The sequence below is a fragment of the Centrocercus urophasianus genome, unplaced genomic scaffold (assembly GCF_019232065.1).
Source record: "Centrocercus urophasianus isolate 14NV4802_14NV808 unplaced genomic scaffold, USGS_Curo_1.0 seq_27, whole genome shotgun sequence".
NCBI lineage: Eukaryota > Metazoa > Chordata > Aves > Galliformes > Phasianidae > Centrocercus > Centrocercus urophasianus.
Genome location: NW_024884833.1, coordinates 5,189,065 through 5,210,043, shown reverse-complemented (window position 1 = coordinate 5,210,043; position 20,979 = coordinate 5,189,065). Strand labels below are relative to the sequence as shown.

General features: G+C 37.4%; 1 protein-coding gene across 1 annotated transcript in view; it reads left to right on the top strand.

Annotated features, from left to right (window-relative positions):
* The first annotated feature begins 227 nt into the window (after positions 1–227).
* BNC2 (basonuclin 2) overlaps positions 228–20,979 on the top strand; it is a 335,385-nt gene continuing 314,633 nt past the window's right edge. The window contains exon 1 of the mRNA XM_042826800.1: positions 228–286. Within this exon, the coding sequence (XP_042682734.1) occupies positions 284–286 (3 nt within the window). The 5' untranslated portion in view covers positions 228–283. The remainder of the gene's footprint in view (positions 287–20,979) is intronic.

Here is a 20,979-nt window from a genome sequence, read left to right as displayed (position 1 = left end):
GGGGGGGAAGGGAAGGGGGACGGAAAAAACAACAACAAGAACAACAACAAATCCTCTCGTTTTTGTTTTTGAAACCTCGCTATATTTTTTTAGTCCAAACCACCTGAAGGTGTGAGGGTGAGGGACAGACAGGAAAGCGGGGAGGACGAAGGGGAGGAAGGAGAGACGGAGAGAGGGAGAGTGGAGAGGCGCTGAGAGTCCCGAGGCAGCAGGAAGGGTGCAGGCACTGCCGCTGAGAGGAGATCGAGAGACAGGGGGTGCACTTGACAACCAGCATGCAGAGATGGTAAGAAGTTTCCAGCAGCCTTTTCGTTTTCATTCTAGCCTGTGCTTTGGTTTGATGTGATGAATCAGTGGTGCAGCAAACACCAGCAGCCCCGCTCGCGGTCCGCTGTGTTTCACTCGACACAAACCAGCGGCCGGGCAGCGAGGGAGGAGGGGGTAATAAATAAATAAGTCAGCCCCGTGCTGCGTGGATTGGGGGAGAAAATGACTTAGAGGCTGTGCTAAACTTCCAGAGAGTTTGGGGGGTTGCAATGGGATGGCCACATGCTTCTTACCGCCTCCTTCTCCCCGCTGAAGGCACGGGGATAGTTTTTTGTTGTTTGTTTTTTTTATTATTATTATTTATTTATTTATTTATTTTAATGTGTCTGTGAAGGGAGGGAGAGTGAAGGTGGAGTGGGGCTGAGTGGGGCGTGCGGTGCTCTGATCCTTTCCGGACACCACCTTCTGCTCGGAAACGAGCGGGGTTTTGCTCACAGCGGAAAGGTAACCCCCGAGAGCGGGGGAAGGAGCCGCGCGTTGGCGTACGAAGCATCGCCCGGGGCAGGAGGCAGAGGCGCGACCCCCCTCCCCGCAGCCTTTGTTGTGCATGAGCCCGCAGCGCGCCGCTCCGTCCCCGCGCCCGCTGCCGAGGGAGGGGACAACCATAGCCCAACTTCCCCCAAGTTTTAGTGCGTGCTTCGCGTGCTGTGCAAATGCACCTCTGGGTTTTTGCAAAGGAGGGCTGGGGCTTCCGCGGCCTCTTGGTTTAAAAATAAAAAAGGCGAAATGACTGGGGACCTCGTTTGGCTGGAGTCCTCTCATCTGGGCTTTGATGTGAAGATAGGTTAAACAGCTGCGAAGAGCAAACACGTCTAAAGAGCCGTGACTCCTCTGACGTGCGTAGTGATAACCGCTCGTACGAGCAAGTGGACCGACCTCGGCGGGTGATGAGCGGTGCTCAGCCCGCACTCAGCGGAGTGGTGCGTTTCCAATTGCTGCTGGATTACTTCCGTGCTTCAGTCAGCGTCTGTCACCTCACTCCGGGGATATTACGTATTTGCCTTGTGCATCTCTCGCGTGTGCGTCTGCTTGTGCGCACGCACACAAACTTACACGTACAGAATAATATATATATATGTATAGTGTGTACATACATATGTGCATGTATACATGGCAGTCAGACTCTAGATACAGCATGTACCTCTGTGTGAATGGAGAGCTTGAGATGCAGGGCTTGTATTTTTCCCTTCTCTCCCTGACATGACATGTCTTGTTTCAGTGATCAAAGCCTTTGGAGTGTAGGAGATGCAACTGTCAAATGTAGGCAACAATAAGGAAAAAAAAAAGAAAAAAAGAAGAAAAAAAAGGGAGGGGGAAAAAGCAGCGTGTGCCCAGGACTGTGGTTACAGTAACGCTGACAGAAATTAAAGTGGTTTTGAAAGCAGCATGCGATTTATGATGGTTCCCATTTACCCTAGAGTCAAGCTGTTGTAAAATTGATGCACGAAAGACATCATGTAATAATCCGGTGTACCCAGGATTAAAGTGGCAACGAGTGTCTTTTTGTGTGTGTGTCTGGCCAACAGTCAAAATGGTTTGAAGCAATTTTTAAGTAAGAAGTCAAAGCAGAATATTACGTATTTCGTTTCTTAACCCGTGTGTTAGCCGTGCATGTTGGAATATTTTTAGGTGGAAGTGGACTTTTCTTTCTCGTTATCTTCCATTTCGCCTCTCCATATGACACATCTTCCTAGACAGGAACTTTAAAATGGGGTAGCATTTTTGTCATACGTTCAAAGCATAAATGCTCACAGTGTAATTACTGAGTTCATTTCAGACAGTAATATTTTATAAGCCCGATCAGCAGATCTGTGCAAGAATACAAAGTTCCTGTAAAAGTATGTGGAACGTTCCATGCCCTTAAAAATTGCAGGAATTTTTAATCTGAAATTTAATGGGGCATATGAGCTGTCTGATACGCTGCAGTTTCATTTTAAGCTGCCCAGTATTAATGAACCATCCAGCTGTGTATGAGTTCTGCCTTAAATTCCTAAATCATGTGAATTTAAAAATATATATATACTTATTTATTTCACTAATATTTAAATCTCCATCTTTACACGATGCAGATGCAAGAAAATCTCAATGTAAATTATACACTAATTATCTAGTAAACTCCTTGTAAATCTTGGGAATGTGAAAGTGTTCCTGAAACGCGTACATCTTGTATATACATTAGGAAAGGCTTGCCTTGGTACATTATTTTGTAAAAACGCAACACAGGCGTTTTAGGGGCACAAACTGTGCAGGCCTCTATATTTAAAAACGATGTATTTTTACTACTGAGGTGTATGTGATTACATTAAGGAAGTAAAAGTACGGACAAAAGCAGAGTTGACTATTTCTATATTAAAATGTAAGTGTTACAGTTTGAATTTTCTAGTGAGTTTCTGAGTTCAGTGCTTTACATAACATTTTGTCCTCATCTTGCTTGCTGTCAGAGATGTTTCATGGTTGTGCAATTGCTGCAGTCAAGAATGCCAATTTGCATTCCAGGAGTGTCATTTGATTACTTTTATCTGCACAGCTCGAAGACCAACCCAGACCTCTCATTTCATCTTGCCATGTCACGAGTCAGTGCTGTGTCGTCTTTTAAAAAATCTGCCTGATTTAGACAAGAAAGAAAAGTACTTTTATGTTGCAGCCGCAGTCCCCTGCTAACTTGTCAGCAGCAGGATATGATTCACTTGGGCCCAGAAGAGTGGTACAGAGATGAGGGTTAGGCAGTTCAATAAAGCCCATGGACAGGTAGTGTGTGACGTCCCAAGAGAGCTTAAGTTAATGAAGAACAGGTCTGCTTAGTTCTTCACACTCTGACCTGGTGCTGTCCCCACAGTTTTCTCATTTGATCTTTCCCAGCAAATTGATCTTTTCTAGTACTTTTTTGCCTTCCAAGTTAGTCCTTGTGGGACTGAAATTAGCAGAGCAACTTAAGTTGGATAATACAGCTGTTCAGAGAAGAAGAAATTGGACACTAGCTCATAAAGGGGGAGGGCGATGTAAGCTGTTCTTTCTGTTGTTAGTTGAGTTTTCCTTTTCTTTCTTTCCTTTCTTTCTTTTCTATCTTTTTTTTTTCTTTCTTCCTTTCTTCATTTCTCCCTTTCTTTCTTTCTTTCTTCCAGCTTTATTTTAGAAAACTTCATAATAGCCAATAGTCACATTACTTTGGAAGTTTGCTTTCTCTCTTATTTATAGTCTGTATGGATGGTCCATTGCACACCACATTAAATGTGTATCCTTTAAATAAAACAAACATGCTTGCAGCAAAGGCTGCAGGTTTGTTTTGGTATTTGTCAGTTGAACTTGCTTGTTAGAAGTGATTTGCTAGTCTGTAATGAGGCTTTTACAGTTGTCGTAAGACATTTTAAATATCAATTGCACATGCCAACTGCATTATTTATAGCCTGCTAAATAACTGTAATTCCATAGTATCCAATACTGAAATGCAGTGGAGATTAAACAATAAAAGCCATTACAAATGGTATGTGTAAATATTATGGTAGGTGAGAATACAGTCAGAAAATTACTACTGGCATTACTGGTTTTCTGAAAAAGCAGTGTATACAAACATATTGGTTTTAAACCAAGGCTCTCTGTATTTGAAATCTGAGTTCTAGAATGGAAATATGGTATTACCTATCATTCTTTCACATTAATTTGCACATAGTAGTTGAAAAGCGGAGTGGAGATGTGTTTGGGTGTGTGTGTGCACATGTGCACATGTATGTGTGTATTTAAATACACACATGGCTAGCTTGTCAAACAATGTAAGATTTCAAACTAGAATTTTGTAAATAGCTTATGTTGGAAATGATTAAGGGGGTCTTTATTATGCTGCACACCAATAAGCAGTATTTAACATTGTATATCACAGCAGATGTTCTCACATATTTTCCATGTCCTTTCAAGCTGCAGAATTGAAAACGCTGCTGAACGAAAACAAGAACCCTTATGTATGGGAAATGCTGCTCTCTCTTTCCTTCAGTATTGCTTTTGAACATGGGAAGGAAATGTAAAGGATCATTGGTCAGTTAAGCTCCTCTGCAGAGCTAGAGGGAGCTTCACGATTTTATTAGACATGTCTAAGGTAAAAAAAAAAAAGAAAAAGTAGAAGAATACTAGTAGAGAATCAGGGGTGCTGATTGCTAACTTTTTTAGAGCCAGTGATGTATCTTCTAGACTCGGAGGTGACTTTGTTCTGTGTTATATGTGCATGTGTGTTAGACTTATGGCTGACTACAGATGTCATCAATTCCAAACAAAAAACAAATACTGACAGCAAAGTAATTACAGTAAAAGAAATCCATGTAAAACAATGGATTCTTTACTAAAACAGAATCTGTATTTTTTCCTCAAAATCAGAATTCCTTTTTCCTTTGCATATCAAGCATAATCAAAAAAACTTGGTGACCTTTATTCGCTGTGTATTTTTTTATTGAAAGAGCCCTAACTCTAGGTCTGCAAGTTTGCATGGGGCTTTTGTTTTAATGCAAGCTATTAGTGTGTGTTGGGGAAAAATCATCCGTATCTGGACATACAGAAAGTTCCACATATAATATAAAACAAATAGAGCATTTCTGTCACTTTGGAAATGTGTATTGCTTCCCAATGTAGGAATTTGTACTTAATTTAGAGAAATAGCATTTAATATGGCTTAATAAAAAGCATCTGTTTAAACCTTGTATTCTCTGTCAGTTTCATCCCACCTAAATTCTGACATTTGTTCCAAAAATGCATTGATCATAATTGCTGCTTAATAGTTATATGGCAGCTTTTACAAGCATTACTTTGGACAAACTTACTTACCATTTAAGTAAATGATAAAATCCAGTGAGATAAACGACCAGATTTGTCTCCTTTATCTCTTGCACAGTAACTCTCATTATGTGCCTTGCTAGTAAAAGCCTTTATTTGTAGATTATTAGAGTCTTAGTACACTCAGGAGCTCTGTTGTAATTTAATGTAGTTGTTCAAAGAGGTTCTGCGATTTTAGAATCATTTCGTAGTGCTCTTACCACGTGTTATAAATATGCATATTTTATACTCCAGATACACATGCAAATAGAATCTGTCCTATTCCAGGTAAATCAAAGTTGTTGAGGGAGGATTCTTTTCATCTTTAGAATCTTTTTCTGTACTTCCTCTTGGAATATTTTATGTGAAAAACACAAATTTGGATAACTTTAGATAATCAGATTTGTTTTCATTTGTTACTGTAGAGAGTGAGAGTTCTTTATGTTTTTTAAGAAAACTTTTTTTTTTTTTTTTTTTGGTGGAATTAAAACATCCCTCTATTTAATTAGATTTTAATAGAAAATTAAAAAGACCTACATTAACTCTAAAAATATGTTGTCCACTGTGATTATTTTTCATTATAAAAAATGTCTGCTGTGAATCACAAACAAAAAGAAATCAAAATACCATAAAGTAATGACTGAAAAGTTTATAAGTCACCATCATCTGGTGCACTGTCTGGAAGCTCAGCTGTGTTTTTGCAGTGTGTTACAATTGGTTGTGTCTACAGTTCTGCTGCATATAAAACTTAATAAAGCAGGCCTGTTAGAATTCTTCGGCTATGGGGAGCATTTCAGACAGTATACAAAGCATATTATGGACTGTTATCAGCTGTAAATGAAACTGAGTGCATGTACAAAAGCTATCATGCTGTCAGCTGGAATCACACTGAATTAGTGTTGCAACTTTATCATAATTGTCAAATATGTATTATTTTGAAACTTGTGATTTGAGCTTTTAGTCAGTGCTTTTTAACGTTCAATACAAAGATGTAACAGCAAACAAAAAACATTTTTCCCTCATTGTGACCTGACATTTGCCAAAGTGCCCCATGCTGAAATTTCTTTTCAGTATCTTTTTTTCTTCCAAAGCCAGACATGTACCCAGACACAAAAGCCTCTGTGTATAGCAAGCTGTTTTAAATATTGTGACTCGACGATGTGCTGTCCTTTCTCTGCTTGAGCCAAGGATCTCTGCTCAGTGTCTGTGGATTACCAAGTCCCTTCTTTATTGTACCTCTTGTCAGCTATTCCTATTCATTTAACCTTTCATTAGTGTCTGTGCAGCTTCACTGTCTGGAAAGGCAAGAAAAAACCTAAAGGCCTACTGTCACAGTTATTAGATTTCTCGGTTACATCCCAGCAACCATAAAGGAGTAAGAGTCAACACTATTGTCATGCATGCTGCTGTCCTGGGGAGCAACTCTTCTGTGCATGTCAAGGACATGTGCCACATGTTGATAATGCATCCCGGGGATAAATGCACGACATGGGGGATAAACCAAGGCTGGCACTAATGAGCTTTGTAGGAGTTATTGCAAAGACAAACAGTTGTGAAGGAATTTTGCTTAAAACGCTGAAGGAGATGGACTTGCATTAAGTGTTGCCAAAGATTGCTTGTGAGGTTCTTGTCAATCATGTTAGTTTCCTTTAAGTTCCATTTACAAGGGAAGAAGTGTTTTCAGTGACTACAAAATGTATTGTTTTTCTTTTTTCTTAAGCTAACAGGATAAAAAGTGTACTCAAAATAGTACTCAATAATACGATCTGTGATTTTCATTTTTCTTTTTTTATCATTCTTTTTGATCAAAAACTGCAGTCCATGCAAATTGCTTGAAAAGTAATCTAAGAATATGAATTACAGTGTATTTTGAAATGTTACTTTAAGGAAAGCTTTGAATTCACTATACGTGTTGTAAAAGCATTGACGTAGATTTGATGAAGGCATAAATTTGAGCATACGTGAGTACATCTAAGTAGTTTCATCTATGTTTGCCACTCTAGACAGTATGAATAGCCAAAATTAGTAATTATGAGACTGTTCCCTCATTCCACTGTTCCCTCTTCCACTTAGTCCAGTGTGATATTCGTATATATTTTGCTTCCAAAGTTCCTGTGTGGCCCATCATACAGACAGTATTAACTACATCCAACTGAATTCCGAGCTTTCAGTTTTTACAGTAGTGAAAAAATTTCATGCTTTTCCCTGACCTACCTTACCTTTTAGAACATATCCAAATCACATTTTTGTAAATAATGTTGTAAGGATACGATATGCAATTTTGTTTGACTTGCATAAGGAGATATTGGTCAAAACAAAATTAGACCTACAGATTAATGATTAAATTATGACTGAATTGTGCCTATCAGTTCTCTGTAAGGCATAAGACTATAATGTTGGTGCTATTCTTCCTAAGGTAAAAAGTGGGAATAAAGTCACAGAAATCAGCTGAGTTTCAGCTATTTGAAGCTGTTGAATAAAAGTTTCCTCCATGCTTTCCATGTGGCATCCTAAGAGGTCTTTAAAGATGATAAATCTAGTGGGCTACAGAAAAATTCTTACGACTTCTTTAGATTAACTTCTTCATAAAGTGTCAGTAATCATCATTTATTGATAAAGATGCTGAGCTTTTTTTTTTTTTTTCCTTGATTAATTCTGGTACGAAAGAGGCAAAGAGTGGCTGCACCTTTTACTTTAGTTGAACAGTGAAGGCAAAGTTACCTCCAGTGTAGTAGCTGGAAGCAGCAACGAGTTCCTCCAAAGGAAATTGCATTTGAAAGAAAATTCAGTAAAAAAAAAATTATTATTCTTGTTCAGACCCTGGAAACATTTGTACCTCTGATACTGAATTCCAGTTTCCTCAGATTTAAAAGAAAAGCTGTTGTATTTTGTGATTTAAATTAGAAAAATATTTAAACTGAACAAAATATTCAGAAATGAGCTGGAACAAATGCATTAGTGCCTACTCCATTTAAAACATCCTTTCGTTATTAGACTGATATTAGCTTTGATGAATCTAAAACTTACTACATGGTTCCCAAATCAAAGATGAAAGGGCCAGTTAGGAATCAAATAAATTTTCCTGTTGAAATGTAGCATTTGACATTTAGAAAGATGTGCTCAGCATGATGAACCACTTCTCTTTATGGAAACTTGCCTGGTGATTTTTGCACTAAAACTACTTTGAAATTGAATCAAACTCTAATAAATGTGAGGTAAATTAACTTGGAAGTCCTGATTAGTGCCATTTTGAGCTAAGGGAAATATATTCCTGAAAGCTCTTCCCCTCCCTTCCTCCCTCCCCCCTCTGTTTTATTGTTAATGCATGCCAATTTTCATTGCTAAGTAATTATGTTTGTTCTTTTGATAGACTTACTAGTCTAAATCCATTGTCTTTGTGTGGCAGTGTCCTAGTTTTATTGATGAAAGATTTTGTTATTCACCTTACTGTGAAAGCAGCTGGTACTGGTCAAATAGCCTTACACTCCATCTATACTCTCTTTCAAAGAGTTGTCATTATTCTGTAAAGTAATTTACAGTGTACAGCACAGTTTGGCATTGCTGTTATACTGATCTGATGCCAATTACATGTTTCTAAAAAGCTACTTGAAATACTTTCTGTAGTGAGGGTCTGCACAGAATCGTAGGGATCAGCATTGGAAATCTTTGCTGAAAATGCCAAAAATTAGTGATAAATAAATAAAAAATATATGAGTAAATATTAGTAAAAACTCATAACTTTCTTCTCTGGCAGGCCATGTCGTATTTCCAGGTCACAGTTATCAGGTATATTTTGAGTTAACTTTTTGAAGATACCTTGCTTCTGATCTCCTGTGCAATATGCCGGATCAAAATAAATGACACTATGAAGCAGCTGAATAAGTGATTAAATATGGTATTTAAAGAGGCTGAGGAATTTATATTCTTCAGTACACAAACTGGCATTTAGATCTTTTCTATACTTAGGTGCAAATATTAAAAAGTAATGTATGACATTGCATAAGTAATGTAACTAAAAGCTTCTGAGGGATTTTAAGTCTAAGCTGATTTACCATCCACTTGGTAAGAGAGTTAGGCCCCCCCCCCCCCAAAAAAAAAGAAAAGTAGGAACAGATAGCAATAGCAGGTAAGTGATGTATGATTAAAATATTTTGACTTTTATGTTGCTCTTCTTCATCAGCTTTTAATTTCAGAAAGTAAGTTAGTAATTTCTCTATTTCCTGCTAATCATAAGTAACTTGTGCTTCTTACATATCTCACCAGCTGGTACATTTACATTATTTATTGAGTTGATTATTTCATAAGCAGGAAGTCATTCAGTTGTTGAGTGGACTCTCCTCTGAAAGCAAATATGCATCCCTTTTTGTCACTTCTTTTGAATGCTTCTCACAGCATGAGAGCAGCAGGAATGTAAGTAAGCTACTTAGATGTTCATAGTTGGGTTGGGGATCAGAAAGCAAGAAGTTTATCATCATCTCCTGCTGATAACTTTCATGAGTTAGTTTCAGGAGTTTGTTTCATGACTTTCATTAGTGGAACGGTCGTGTAGCTCTTGTCACCGTAACAGGGCAAGAGGCAACTCTGCACACCTTTCCAATCTCTCCTATTATCTGCATATGCAATTTTGTAGCCCTCTGGCTATTAAATGGTTCACAGGTGTGGCCAGTAGGATGGGATAAATTTTGCATAATGTGCCTTTTATAAAAAATGTCCAGCAGTCACTTGTCAATATGGAGGATTTGTGAGTATGTTAGATAAAACTCTGAGGTATGCAGGGAGTTACTTTCCATTGTCAAATACTGAGTGTCAAAATTCACTCTTCCCATGCCATTCCCATAATTGCCAGACTTTTGAAGGACCTAGCCACAGGATGTTGAATTGTTGCAACAGAGAAACTAGATGAGTGGTGAAGACAAAAGTGCATTCTTGTTCTCACCGTTACGGATTTAAGCCTTGGTTGCAGATGCAGAATGCAGTACAACCGTCCACCTTCAAAATTCAGTTTGAAATGTAGTCTGTTTTGGGGATTGTTATTGCCCTTGTGGTGATGTACTGGAAGTTCAGAATTTTTGCTGCAGCTTTTCTGAGGGATGTGTGCTTGCCTGTGTGTTTGCCTATATGCATGTAGATGTGAAATATATTATTCTGTATACGTACACAGTATGTTACTGCACACATTTATATAAATTATATAAGTATATATAAAAACCAGACAGATGTGCATACACTCAGTACACATATACATGCATTCAAACAAATATACATTTTGTACAGAAGATTTTATGGAAAGCTACTTATGTTATCAGGAAAGCTTTCAGGACAGTTCTGGTTCTTGACTACATGTAAGAAATAAATGAATCTTAACAGATATCTGTGAAAATAAATGCATTTCTAGAAGGGAATCCAAATATTTTATATCCCTTTATCTTAGGAGAGCATTTTAGGAAGTATCGGTCTCCCCTTCTCTCCTCTCTGCTCCCTTTTCTTCCTCTCCCTTCCCTTTCTGTCTCTTCTCTTTTTAGAATTTTGATGACTTTCACTTATGAACACAGTATTTTGTAAAATGCATGACACTGTGCCTTTTACATTATACAAAAATGACCAAAAATGGTCTGGCCTCTCACTGGCTTGCGTAGGGGGGATCTTCATTTATCTTGGGTTCTATTGCCATTATAATGTACATTGAAATATATTGTGATCATATTATCATGGGAATGTTTGCACCATGTGCAGGCTTAGTTAATTATCTCTGTATTATAAGAAGTATTTGTATTTTCTGTGAAAAAGCTTTAGGTCTGTGAAGATTTGAGTAACTTGCTATTCCTAGCTCCTCTTGGGACCATAGCTAGTTCTAGCTGAGGCTTGCCATTAAATAATAGAAATAGGCATTGGCAAAATGCCATGCCAGGATTGAAAGAAGCATAGAAAAAGTTCAGAAATCAGATGATAGTTAATGGAATCTCATTTCACTAAGTGTCATAGAAAACTTGTCCTAGTGTCATATATGCAGTTGTTGTGTCTCTGGTCACTGAGCTAAATATGCACAATGGTTGAGTCTGGTGAGCAGATACAGACCTGCTCTTCTCTTTCAGGCAAAGTAGAACTTAGTGCAGTCGAGGCACTAGGTGGTTTAATTGGAAGTACTGGGTGTCTTGTTAGAAGGTTTGCACTGCACTCACTGTTGGCTTTTGGTAGTTAAAATCTCTGGGTAAACTAGGGTATTGAAATTTCATCCAAGGATGCCAGGAAAATGTGTTACAAACTTGAATCATAGGACAAAGTCAGAAAGCATTCTTGGACCTTTCTCAGTTAGAAACTTGGGATGTGTGTGGCAGTTCAGCATAGAGACTGAAAGAACTTCCTGAGTAGTTTATTTAAGATGAGCTTATGGGAGGGGATTTTCTCTCATCAAAGCAGTCAGTGGTAGTTTTCACACTGCTTTCAACTGCTGTTGGTTGTAAATTCCTAATTCTTGTGACACTGCTACTGCAAGATAGCCTCCACTAGGAATTTGTAGTTTGTCACATTGATGTTGGCTGTCCTGGCTGATGTGGCTAACCTGGGGAAAGCTACAACACATGAGCTGCAGGGTGGCTGATACGCTGTGAATCTGCCTTCTGGTCACCTGACTATTTCTTCTCTGTGTAGTTGTCTTTTAAAAGTCCATGGGCACTTGGCCTTTGGATTTCATGAACTTAACACCTAGTTTTTAAAACAGAGCTGGAGAATGGCTAGGCAGTAATATTAACACTGGGAATTTGAATCATAAATATTCAAGACTTTTTCTTTTTTTTAATGTCTATGCTTAAGACAGTCACTCCATGAATAGTATCTGACTCATTATGGTAGTTGTCCAAGACCTCATGAAACTAAGAGAAAAAAAAAAAAAAAAAGTTGGAAAAGAAATTCAGTATTTCTTCTAAAGTTATGAGACTGGTAAGAAGTGAAAAAGAGAGGCAATTTTATTTCAACTGATAGTTTCAGAGATTAAAACAAAAAAATCACTGAACAGAAAGTCAATGTGTGGTCTGCGTGGTATTATCTGCTGTAGCATGTAGTCATAAGTTGATTATGAAGGGGGGAAATGTGGATGATATTGTAATTCTGTGGTGTATTGTAATATTTTCAAAGTACAAGTCTGTGAATAAACTTGATGTGGATGATGACTGCCATGCACACCTAGAGCCCTGTATGACTATTTGTTGTTCTGATGTGGATTGTTACACTGGAGTGCATGGAATTACAGTACCAAAATATTTATTCATGCCTTTTGCATGTAGAATCAGAGCCCAGAGTATGCAGTATAAAGTCTTTGCTTTATGTGCAGCTAGTTTACTAACAGTTGTATCTTGATGCGTGAGGAAGATTAAGATAAGCAGGAGTCTAGTTTCTGAGGAAGGCGCAATTCAAACAGATCTCTCACAGGTGAACACAGGCAGGTATTTGTGAGGTATACTCAGATGCTGTCAGGTTTGTGTCTTTCTTCTTCAAGAATAAAATAATATTTTCATGCTATGAACATTGTTTGGATTTGTGCTGAATAGTTATAGTAGCTCATCCAGCAACTATGCAAGTTCCACACACATTGCGTTTGGGATGGTGTTAATAGTATTGATTTTAACTGAGGAAATCTTAAATTGTTTAATCCTAAGTGCAACTCTAACTATGTCACCACAGTTGTAATCAAAAACCAAACGCTAACTCTTTCAACTTAAATCACAGAATCACAGAATCACAGAATTGTAGGGGTTGGAAGGGACCTCCAGAGATCATCGAGTCCAACCCCCCTGCCAAAGCAGGTTCCCTACAGCAGGTCGCACAGGTTAAAAGAGGATAAGCATCTATTGTCATTATTCTTCGCAGGAAGCCCTGTCTGTGGAAATGTTATTTCTTCCGTCATACAAGTACGGTGTGTGACAGCACAGGCACACTTTCCAAGCATTCACCAGTGTCCATGTTGGTTTTTTATGTTGTTTTGGTTTGTTTTTTTTTTGTGACTGAAGAAGGAGAAAGAAGGTTATTGTCAGGTTTTGTCTAGAAGGGACATGATATTTGCTGACTGAAGAAATACTATTGCCAATATCAGTACGTCATCTCTCTAAGCATTAGCTAAATGGATGGAAGGAGTATTACTATACCCATCTGGGGGAAGTACAAGCTACATTTTTTTGTTTTAATTGTGACTGAGAGTGTGAAGTTAAGGAAGTATCGACTTTTATAAAACAGTTTCTAAAACTGAAGCTTGGGTTTTTGTGAATCAAGAGCATATAAGCTGCTTTCTAAACGCTTGAAACTCTTCAAAACACTACCGTGTTTTGTGCAAATAACAATTTAATGCATTTTACCCTGGAAAATCCCAATAATTACTACTCTTTTAACTTAACGCAAGCTTTCAGGATAACTACCCCAAAGACTTCTGTACTCCGAATTCTATTACAGAGACAGGCTCAGTGTGCTCCTGTTAGAGAAAACTGAGATCAATAAGAACTCTTGCTGAAAATAAAAAAGACATTAGATGTGCTTCTTTATAGGGAAGATGGTGGAGGAAGGAGATCCTTTCAAACATCTAAGCAAGGTTATTCAAAGTAGTTGAAAGCTATGTTGAAGGCTATCTCTTTCTGTAGAATAAAACACAATATCCATAAGGTTAATCCTTATTCCCATTATATTTCATTTGGTATCTGGTTGGTTTCATAAATTAAAACATTTAGATACTAGATACCTAACTGAGCTCTCTGAGTTAACTTACTCTGAATTTAGTTCTAAAGACCCCTTCAAGAGCATAAGTTGAAGGTGTGTTGATATGTCTTTGACTCTAGGGTTTTTTTCTTTTCTAATGCCAAGGTAAGTACTACTTATATAATCCTTACCTAATTTATTTTAGAATTGATAGAAATTGGTGTTTCATCCCAGATTTAAGATCCCATGCCCAGAGTCATTAAAGAATCTTCTTTGATTTATATAAATGTTTTATCATAATGTAGTCTTCAGAGAAGAATGACACTCTTTCAGTGAAAGAAATCATTCAAAGGATTGAGTTTCTTTTTCTTAATGTGTAATATAGCCCATTTTAGTGCTGCAGGGCAATATTTTTTTCTTTCCAGATTATGAAGGGTGTTTCAGCTGAATATGCTCATACCTTTAAAAATCATTTGGTGTGAGAACTTTTAACGTTTGAGGGTGGTTTTTTTTTTTTTTTTTTTTTTTTTGTAATACATTATACCTTGCCTTTGAGCCTTCAATTTAAGTCTTCTGTCATATACTGCCAAAAAAGTTTGTTCAGAGCTCTGTCTGTGTTGAAACATGTATGCCTGTCCCAGTGTCATAACTAATTATATACCTTGTATGCTTACTTCTAGTAATTGGAAAGTAGACCTACCGCAGGATACATTTTAGTATTAGATTGTATCTTGGGGACATGCTACAGAAATCAAGTTTTCACCAAGCAGCAACTTGAATTTGTAAACAGATATTACTATTTTAAGTGCTTCATCTCATGATTGTTTCTTGACATCTATGTGTGTTTGTTTTAAAGTTCGGGAGAGAGTATTTCTGAACTGTACTTCTGCATGCATAGTAATTATATTCTTAACCTACTTCTCTTCAACCACAGTATTCTGAAGTATCTACTTGAAAAGGAGGACTCTTCTTTCCATAATGGCTCTCTGCAAATTTTTTTTTGAAGGTTCAAATCTTACCAGAAAATGTGTGTCTGCACTGTGCCTGGCTAAGTTCTGCTTGGCTGCAGTGCTGTTTTCAGTTCCTAACTTAACAAGAGAGAGAGAGAGGTGGGGGAGAGAAAGACAGAGAGACTGGCATTTTGATCAGGAAAAAGCTTAAAAGAGATCTAGGGAAAACTAACACTTATTTAATCTTTTTCCTTGCAGCATCATTTGCTTGTGTTTTGTGTTTGTGTATGTATATATATATAAACATGTACATGTATGTGTATCTGTACATTTTTGTAGGCACATGTGCAGAAGGGCAGAAGGAACCTTGCGGTTATGTCTAAAGTTTTACTTTGCATGCTCACAGCTAGACTAGAAAACAATGACTTATATGCATCAGCATGTATAAAATATGTGCACCTTGTCCATGCCTGCTGAATGAAGACTTTTCCAGTCTTAAGTCTGAGAGCTTCACATCTTGTCGCAATTAAAGTCTTACAACTGAGCATTTAATTCAAGTGATAGATTACATTATTGTCAGGATATGTTCTGATTTTGTTGTTGCTTTTTTTTTTTTTTTAATTATAGTACCACACTTAATGGGTTACATGGCTAGCTGATGTTGAGCATTTAACACTCTTAACTTTTGCAGAGTATGTATCTTTTTTACTAAAACTGCAACAGTAGTGATTGAATTCCTTCTAAAGGCATGTTTAGTTTCTTTTAAATAGAACAGGAAAATAATGTATATATCAGTGATAATGACAGTTTTACAGGAAAGCTTTTTTTCTTTGTTTGATAAAGAAATAAGTACTTGTTCCTCATTATGGGAAAGTACATTTTCTTTTCCATACAAAGATTTCTTAGACAACTTAGTTACTTAAGTTTCTGTGTTATCTGTTAGTTTCCGTGTTCAGAAAGCAGCATGATTTTCTCAAACTCTTTTATTACTGTGTATGGTGTGGATTGCTGTGTGGATTAAATCACTTACCTTGAAAGTTTTTGACAACAGATTGTATATTTTAAGTAGTTCATGTGTCTTGTCAGGCAAATTTATCTTCCACTTTCCACAATAGGCATTTTCGAAGGTTCAGAGCAGGAGAAGACTGGGTCAGTTTGACCAGGGAAAGAATAATGCTGTCCCACATTCCAGTTTTATACAGTTTCAGAACTGGTTTAATATTTCTTGTAAAGAAAGATGTGCATGTACAGCATATAATATCCTTAACTGATTTTTAAACTACAGGTTGATTTTTCAAAAAGTTGCAAAATTTCAGTGTCCTAATTTCTTCAAAAGAATAAAGTATTACATATTTCAATACCAGAGAACACATTTTATATACAGATTGTTTTTTTTATAACATGTGTCTTGTTTGAACTTTAGTCATTTTATTCCCTGTCATCTGTTTTAACAACTCTCCGCTCACCCATGTGTTCAAAACACTTAACAGGAAACTAAGCCAGCTATTTCAGTGATCTGAAAATTGGAGATAGAGTTGTCTGAGAAACACGAACATCTTACTCAGCCACTAGGGAAGAAGAGAAGCTGGGTATTTTCTTATTCTGCAATTTGGGGGAATTTGTCTTCTGTATATATCATTCATTCTTCTCCCAGCTGATATATATATATATATATATATATATATATATATATTTTTCTCCTGTGAGGGAATAAGAGAGTTTCCTCCATGTCCTTCAGCCACATAACTACTTGAGACTTTTCTCTGCCAGTTGAGAGTTTTATGGTTTTCAGCTTATGATTTTCAAGTCCATCTGTACTCTAAAATCTTACCTCAAGGTTTCCAGAGGAATAGCAGAGGGAAACTGTCTTGAGAGTTTTCTAGTTACAAGAGTGGTGGTTATCAATGAAGTCAGAACTACAAGCAGTGGAAGTGGGCCACACAGCTATTAGCCTATAGAGTCAAATAAATTCAGCATCAGTTCTACTGGTTTTGTGTTTTGAGAGGTCTGCCATGACACAAGGGCCAAAATTTGAATTATGAGATCCAAATTTTCTTAGAAGTTAGTAACGCTTGCCTGGAAAAAAAAATTCCCACTTTCCCCGAAATCTGAAGTTTTCAAATTTTGTCAATTAGTGTATATTGAAGTTTACATGTAGAGGATTAGAAGATAAGTTCATCAGTACAGTAAAGACGGGTGAAACAGTTAATAGTATTGATAATCTATATGCCATTTGACAACAAAAGGAAACACTGTAGTAGGAGACTAGGTTGTTTTTTTTTTGTTTTTTTTTTTTTGTCTTTTTTTTTAAGGACAAAAATTATCAAACTCTCCAAAATAAGCAGTAAAATCCTGTCTGGAAGAGAAGAATCTTTTTTTGCTTGCAATGAGAGCTGTGGAAATAGAACTGTTGGGCCTGATGTTTTTTTTCTGTAACATGTAGCTAAGCATGTAGCAGATTTATGTCCTCATTGTTCATGTGATAGACCTTGTAACTGTTATGCTACTCAAATGCTTAGAATATAAAACAAAGGAGTTGATAATATCCACTGCTGTGAGAAAACAACACAAAATTTTTCCTTCTCTCTTGGTTCTTTTAGCTATTCCCATACAGTTAGTACATTGATAAGCAGTGCAGTGATTGTCATTTATTTTATGGTACTTTTTCTTCGGGGAGAGTGAAGCAAGATCCTCTGTGAAAAAGTGAATTTTGTTTAATTTGCACAAACATAACATGATTTTGAAGTAATCATGTTTGAGCTATGCAGGAATGGACTCAGCTATGAGAAACAGGACTGAGTTGTGACCGTATTCAGTATCTTAGTTCTAGATTATGAGTTTAGAAGGAGGTTTTGTTACACTGATCTTGTAAATGTGGTACAAATAGAAAAATAGAAATTTGTTTTACCAGTGGTCATCCAGCCTTCTGCTGGTTTGTCATCCACTGCCTTATTATTAACCTTTCAAACAGGTTTTGATATGTGTGCATGAAACTTCTTCAATGTCAGCATTCTTTTTGAAGGTGACTTGTACTGCTTTATATTTTATTCATCTGGAATATTCGGTTTTTAAGCAAGCTTACTGCAGTATTTTGAATGTTTTACAACAGTTACAAAAAAGGAATAGAACACTGACAACATTCAACAACTTGTTTGATGCCATCTTACTTAACCTTGTGTATTAAGTATATAAAAACCAGAACATATAATACCTTCATCGAACATATATGGTGAGGGCACCTGGTTGGAAAAAAATCAAAAGACTTGTGTGTATGGCAGTTGTCTTTTGCCTAGTGTGCAACATACTATTCTGTTAGGCCTCTTGGGAAGACAGAGATCGTTTTTAAGCTCAACAAAGTTGAACTACTTTTGTTGTGCAAAAATCCTTAAAAACAAAATCCCATCAAGCCAGACCCCCCCGCATCTGGTTTTCATCTGTTCTGATTGTATCAAGAGGAAACAGTTCCATATAGATGAAGAGTAGTATTCACCATGAATTAGATCCCTAGTGCGTTTGCAAGGATTGAAAGAACCACTATCCAGAACGCCGTGGAACACTTGTCTGACACAGTGAGTGTAAGTTTTTTTTCGTTTCCTAGTGTCACATTTATATTTCTCATATTTTTCAAGACCTTTTTTGAAGCTAAATAGATTTTTTTTTTTTCCGGAATCATTATACACAGGGAGATTATGTTTTCATAAAAGGAAAGTGCCGTCTGTTATTTGATGCATTTCAGTACCATCAGTAACATATCAGTACGCTCTCAAGGGGAAAGTGTGGGTCTGACCCTCCCCATTACTTGTTCCCTTTTTCCCATTCCCACAAATGCCTGCCAGACCTGTGATAAAGCAACAAAAAATCAGTTTTAACAGACTCTGAAATGTGATTGGTGCTGTCTGGACTGGGAAGGAAGGATTCCAGAAGCATGATAGATGGTAAGATGAAGCTCTTCCCCGGTGCGAAATGAAGTCCGTGCCTAATTTGGAGATAACAAAACATCTGGTTCCTTGACTGATCTAACTTACTCTGAAGATCTGCAGAGGACTACAATATGTCTTGTACATATTTAGTATTTTGGAGGGCTTGAACTCCAGCTGCGTTCCCTCTGATAAATGATGAGCTATAGAGAGGGAGAGAGATGAGCAAATTTCAGGTGTTTCTAAGCAAAAAGCAACAGAAACAAACCAAATTAGTGACAAGGAACATCTTCAAATGGATTTATTTTAAATAAAATGTGCTTTCCTGAAGACTTGATATTTATATCAGTGGGAAATGAACTGCAGTAAATTCAACAAGTGCAGGCAGAGGCAAGTGTCCTCACTGGATGAGTAAGAGAACAGAGTTTGAATTGAAGTGAGGTAAAAACAAAGCAATGTATCTGCTGAACAGTCCAACACTCCTTAACATTGCCCCCAAATCAATATAAGATACAGTATGTTTGGCAGATTTTCTGTCAGAGTATTAATAAGGGTGTAGATTTGTCTCCCTGACTTCAATAGAAATTTTGTTCAAAGTTTGTTTAGATTTTTTATCTGTCCTTCATAGTTTACTGAGCATTTCCAATGTGAGCTACCTTCTTGTAACTTTGATATGCTGCTTTCATTTTATGATCTGTTTTCACAAATAGACAATGTCTGATATGGATGTGTTGATTTTTTTCTCAGAAGACGTCGATCAAGTGAATTCTACAAGTTGAATTTAATCCCATGTGGAAAAAGTACAACTTTTAGCACACAGATTTACAATATGTAACTAGCTTCCCATCTGGACTATCTGACTACTTTGTGAGGCTGCAGACTTTTACCAGTTATGGCTCTGGTTTGTCTACATGAAAAAATTTCCTTCTCCAGATGTAGTCTTAGTTAGAAGCATTTGCATTCTCTTGAGCTCCTTTACATGCTCAAATGCTTCTTCTGAACTCTTAATTAAAATAGGTGATTTAATTAAAGTGTGGTTTCTCTTAGTCCACTGTCCTAACTAAACTTCCAATCAATCAGTCTTTTTGATTGTTCTGAATAGTAAATGTATATGTGCCAAAACCCATGAGAGGAAAAAAAATAAGTAGGTTATCTGCCAAACACCTGAACAAAGCAAATGAAATTCTTCCCAGCATTCTGTATGTTAGAGTTATCTATAATTCCTATACCTATTAACATAAGTGAAAATGCACAGAAAAATGGATTTTGAATGAAAAGCCTTAGTTTCCTGAAGATGGCAGTTGAGGTTACAAAAATATGCTCAAATGTAGCATAAAACAACAGTTTGGGACTGCGTCTTAAAATCTGCTCAGAAGTGTTTTTTAGAGAACCTTAGTTCTCTAACTCAGACTTTTCCATTGCTTGTTATAGATAGAAATGACTGCCAATATTGCAGTGCTGGATATTGAGAAATGCACAGTCAGAATGTTGCATCCTAGCTAAGTTCTGTGAACTGTTTATGGAGGACTAAATGTCCTAATTGGAAAATAGTACTTTGCACTTCCCTTGTCCAGCATTCAGTGTATGAGATGGTTATATTAAATTTGTTGAGCTGGCAATTGCTAAGAACTAGACTACCACCCAAGCAGGTAACACCTTTCCAGATTCTTCTATTCTTTGCAAGCACTACAGGAAGGATGGGGAATGAGGGCTGTGGTCAGTCCACACCACCAGCCTCTTTTTCCTCGTATTTTTAACATACTCCAGTGTTGGTCTTTCTGTGGGCTGCAGTCCTTTAGGAAAAATCTCTCTCCATGGACAGCTCTCCATGGATTCCACGTGCCTGACAGTTCCTTCAGAGAATACCCACTGGCCGTAGCATGGGATCCTCCAGTGGCTGCCATATAGATGTCTGCTCTAGTATGACCCTCTCCAAGGGCTATGGGGATTAAGCTGCTTCACTGTAGTGGCCTCTACTGGAGAACCTCCTCCTGCTCCTTCTCTGACCAGTTTCTTACCCTTCTTTTTTTACACCTCACTGCCTATGCAGCACTTTGCCCAATCTCATTTCTGCCAAGGCAGCCAGGTGTGGCTGCTGAGCCCAGCCATGCCCTATGGCAAAACTGGTGGAAATGGCTGTGTCTGACATGGGGTAGCCCTAGTATTGTCTCACAGAGCCCTGCAGCCCCTGCCTGTGCCTGAATGGACGCAGCTTTAAATTAATATTATTAGTATTGTGTTATGTTTGTTTGAGAGTTTATTAACTGGTAGTATTTTGTGTTGGTAAGTGTACTCAAGTTGTTTGGAGTATT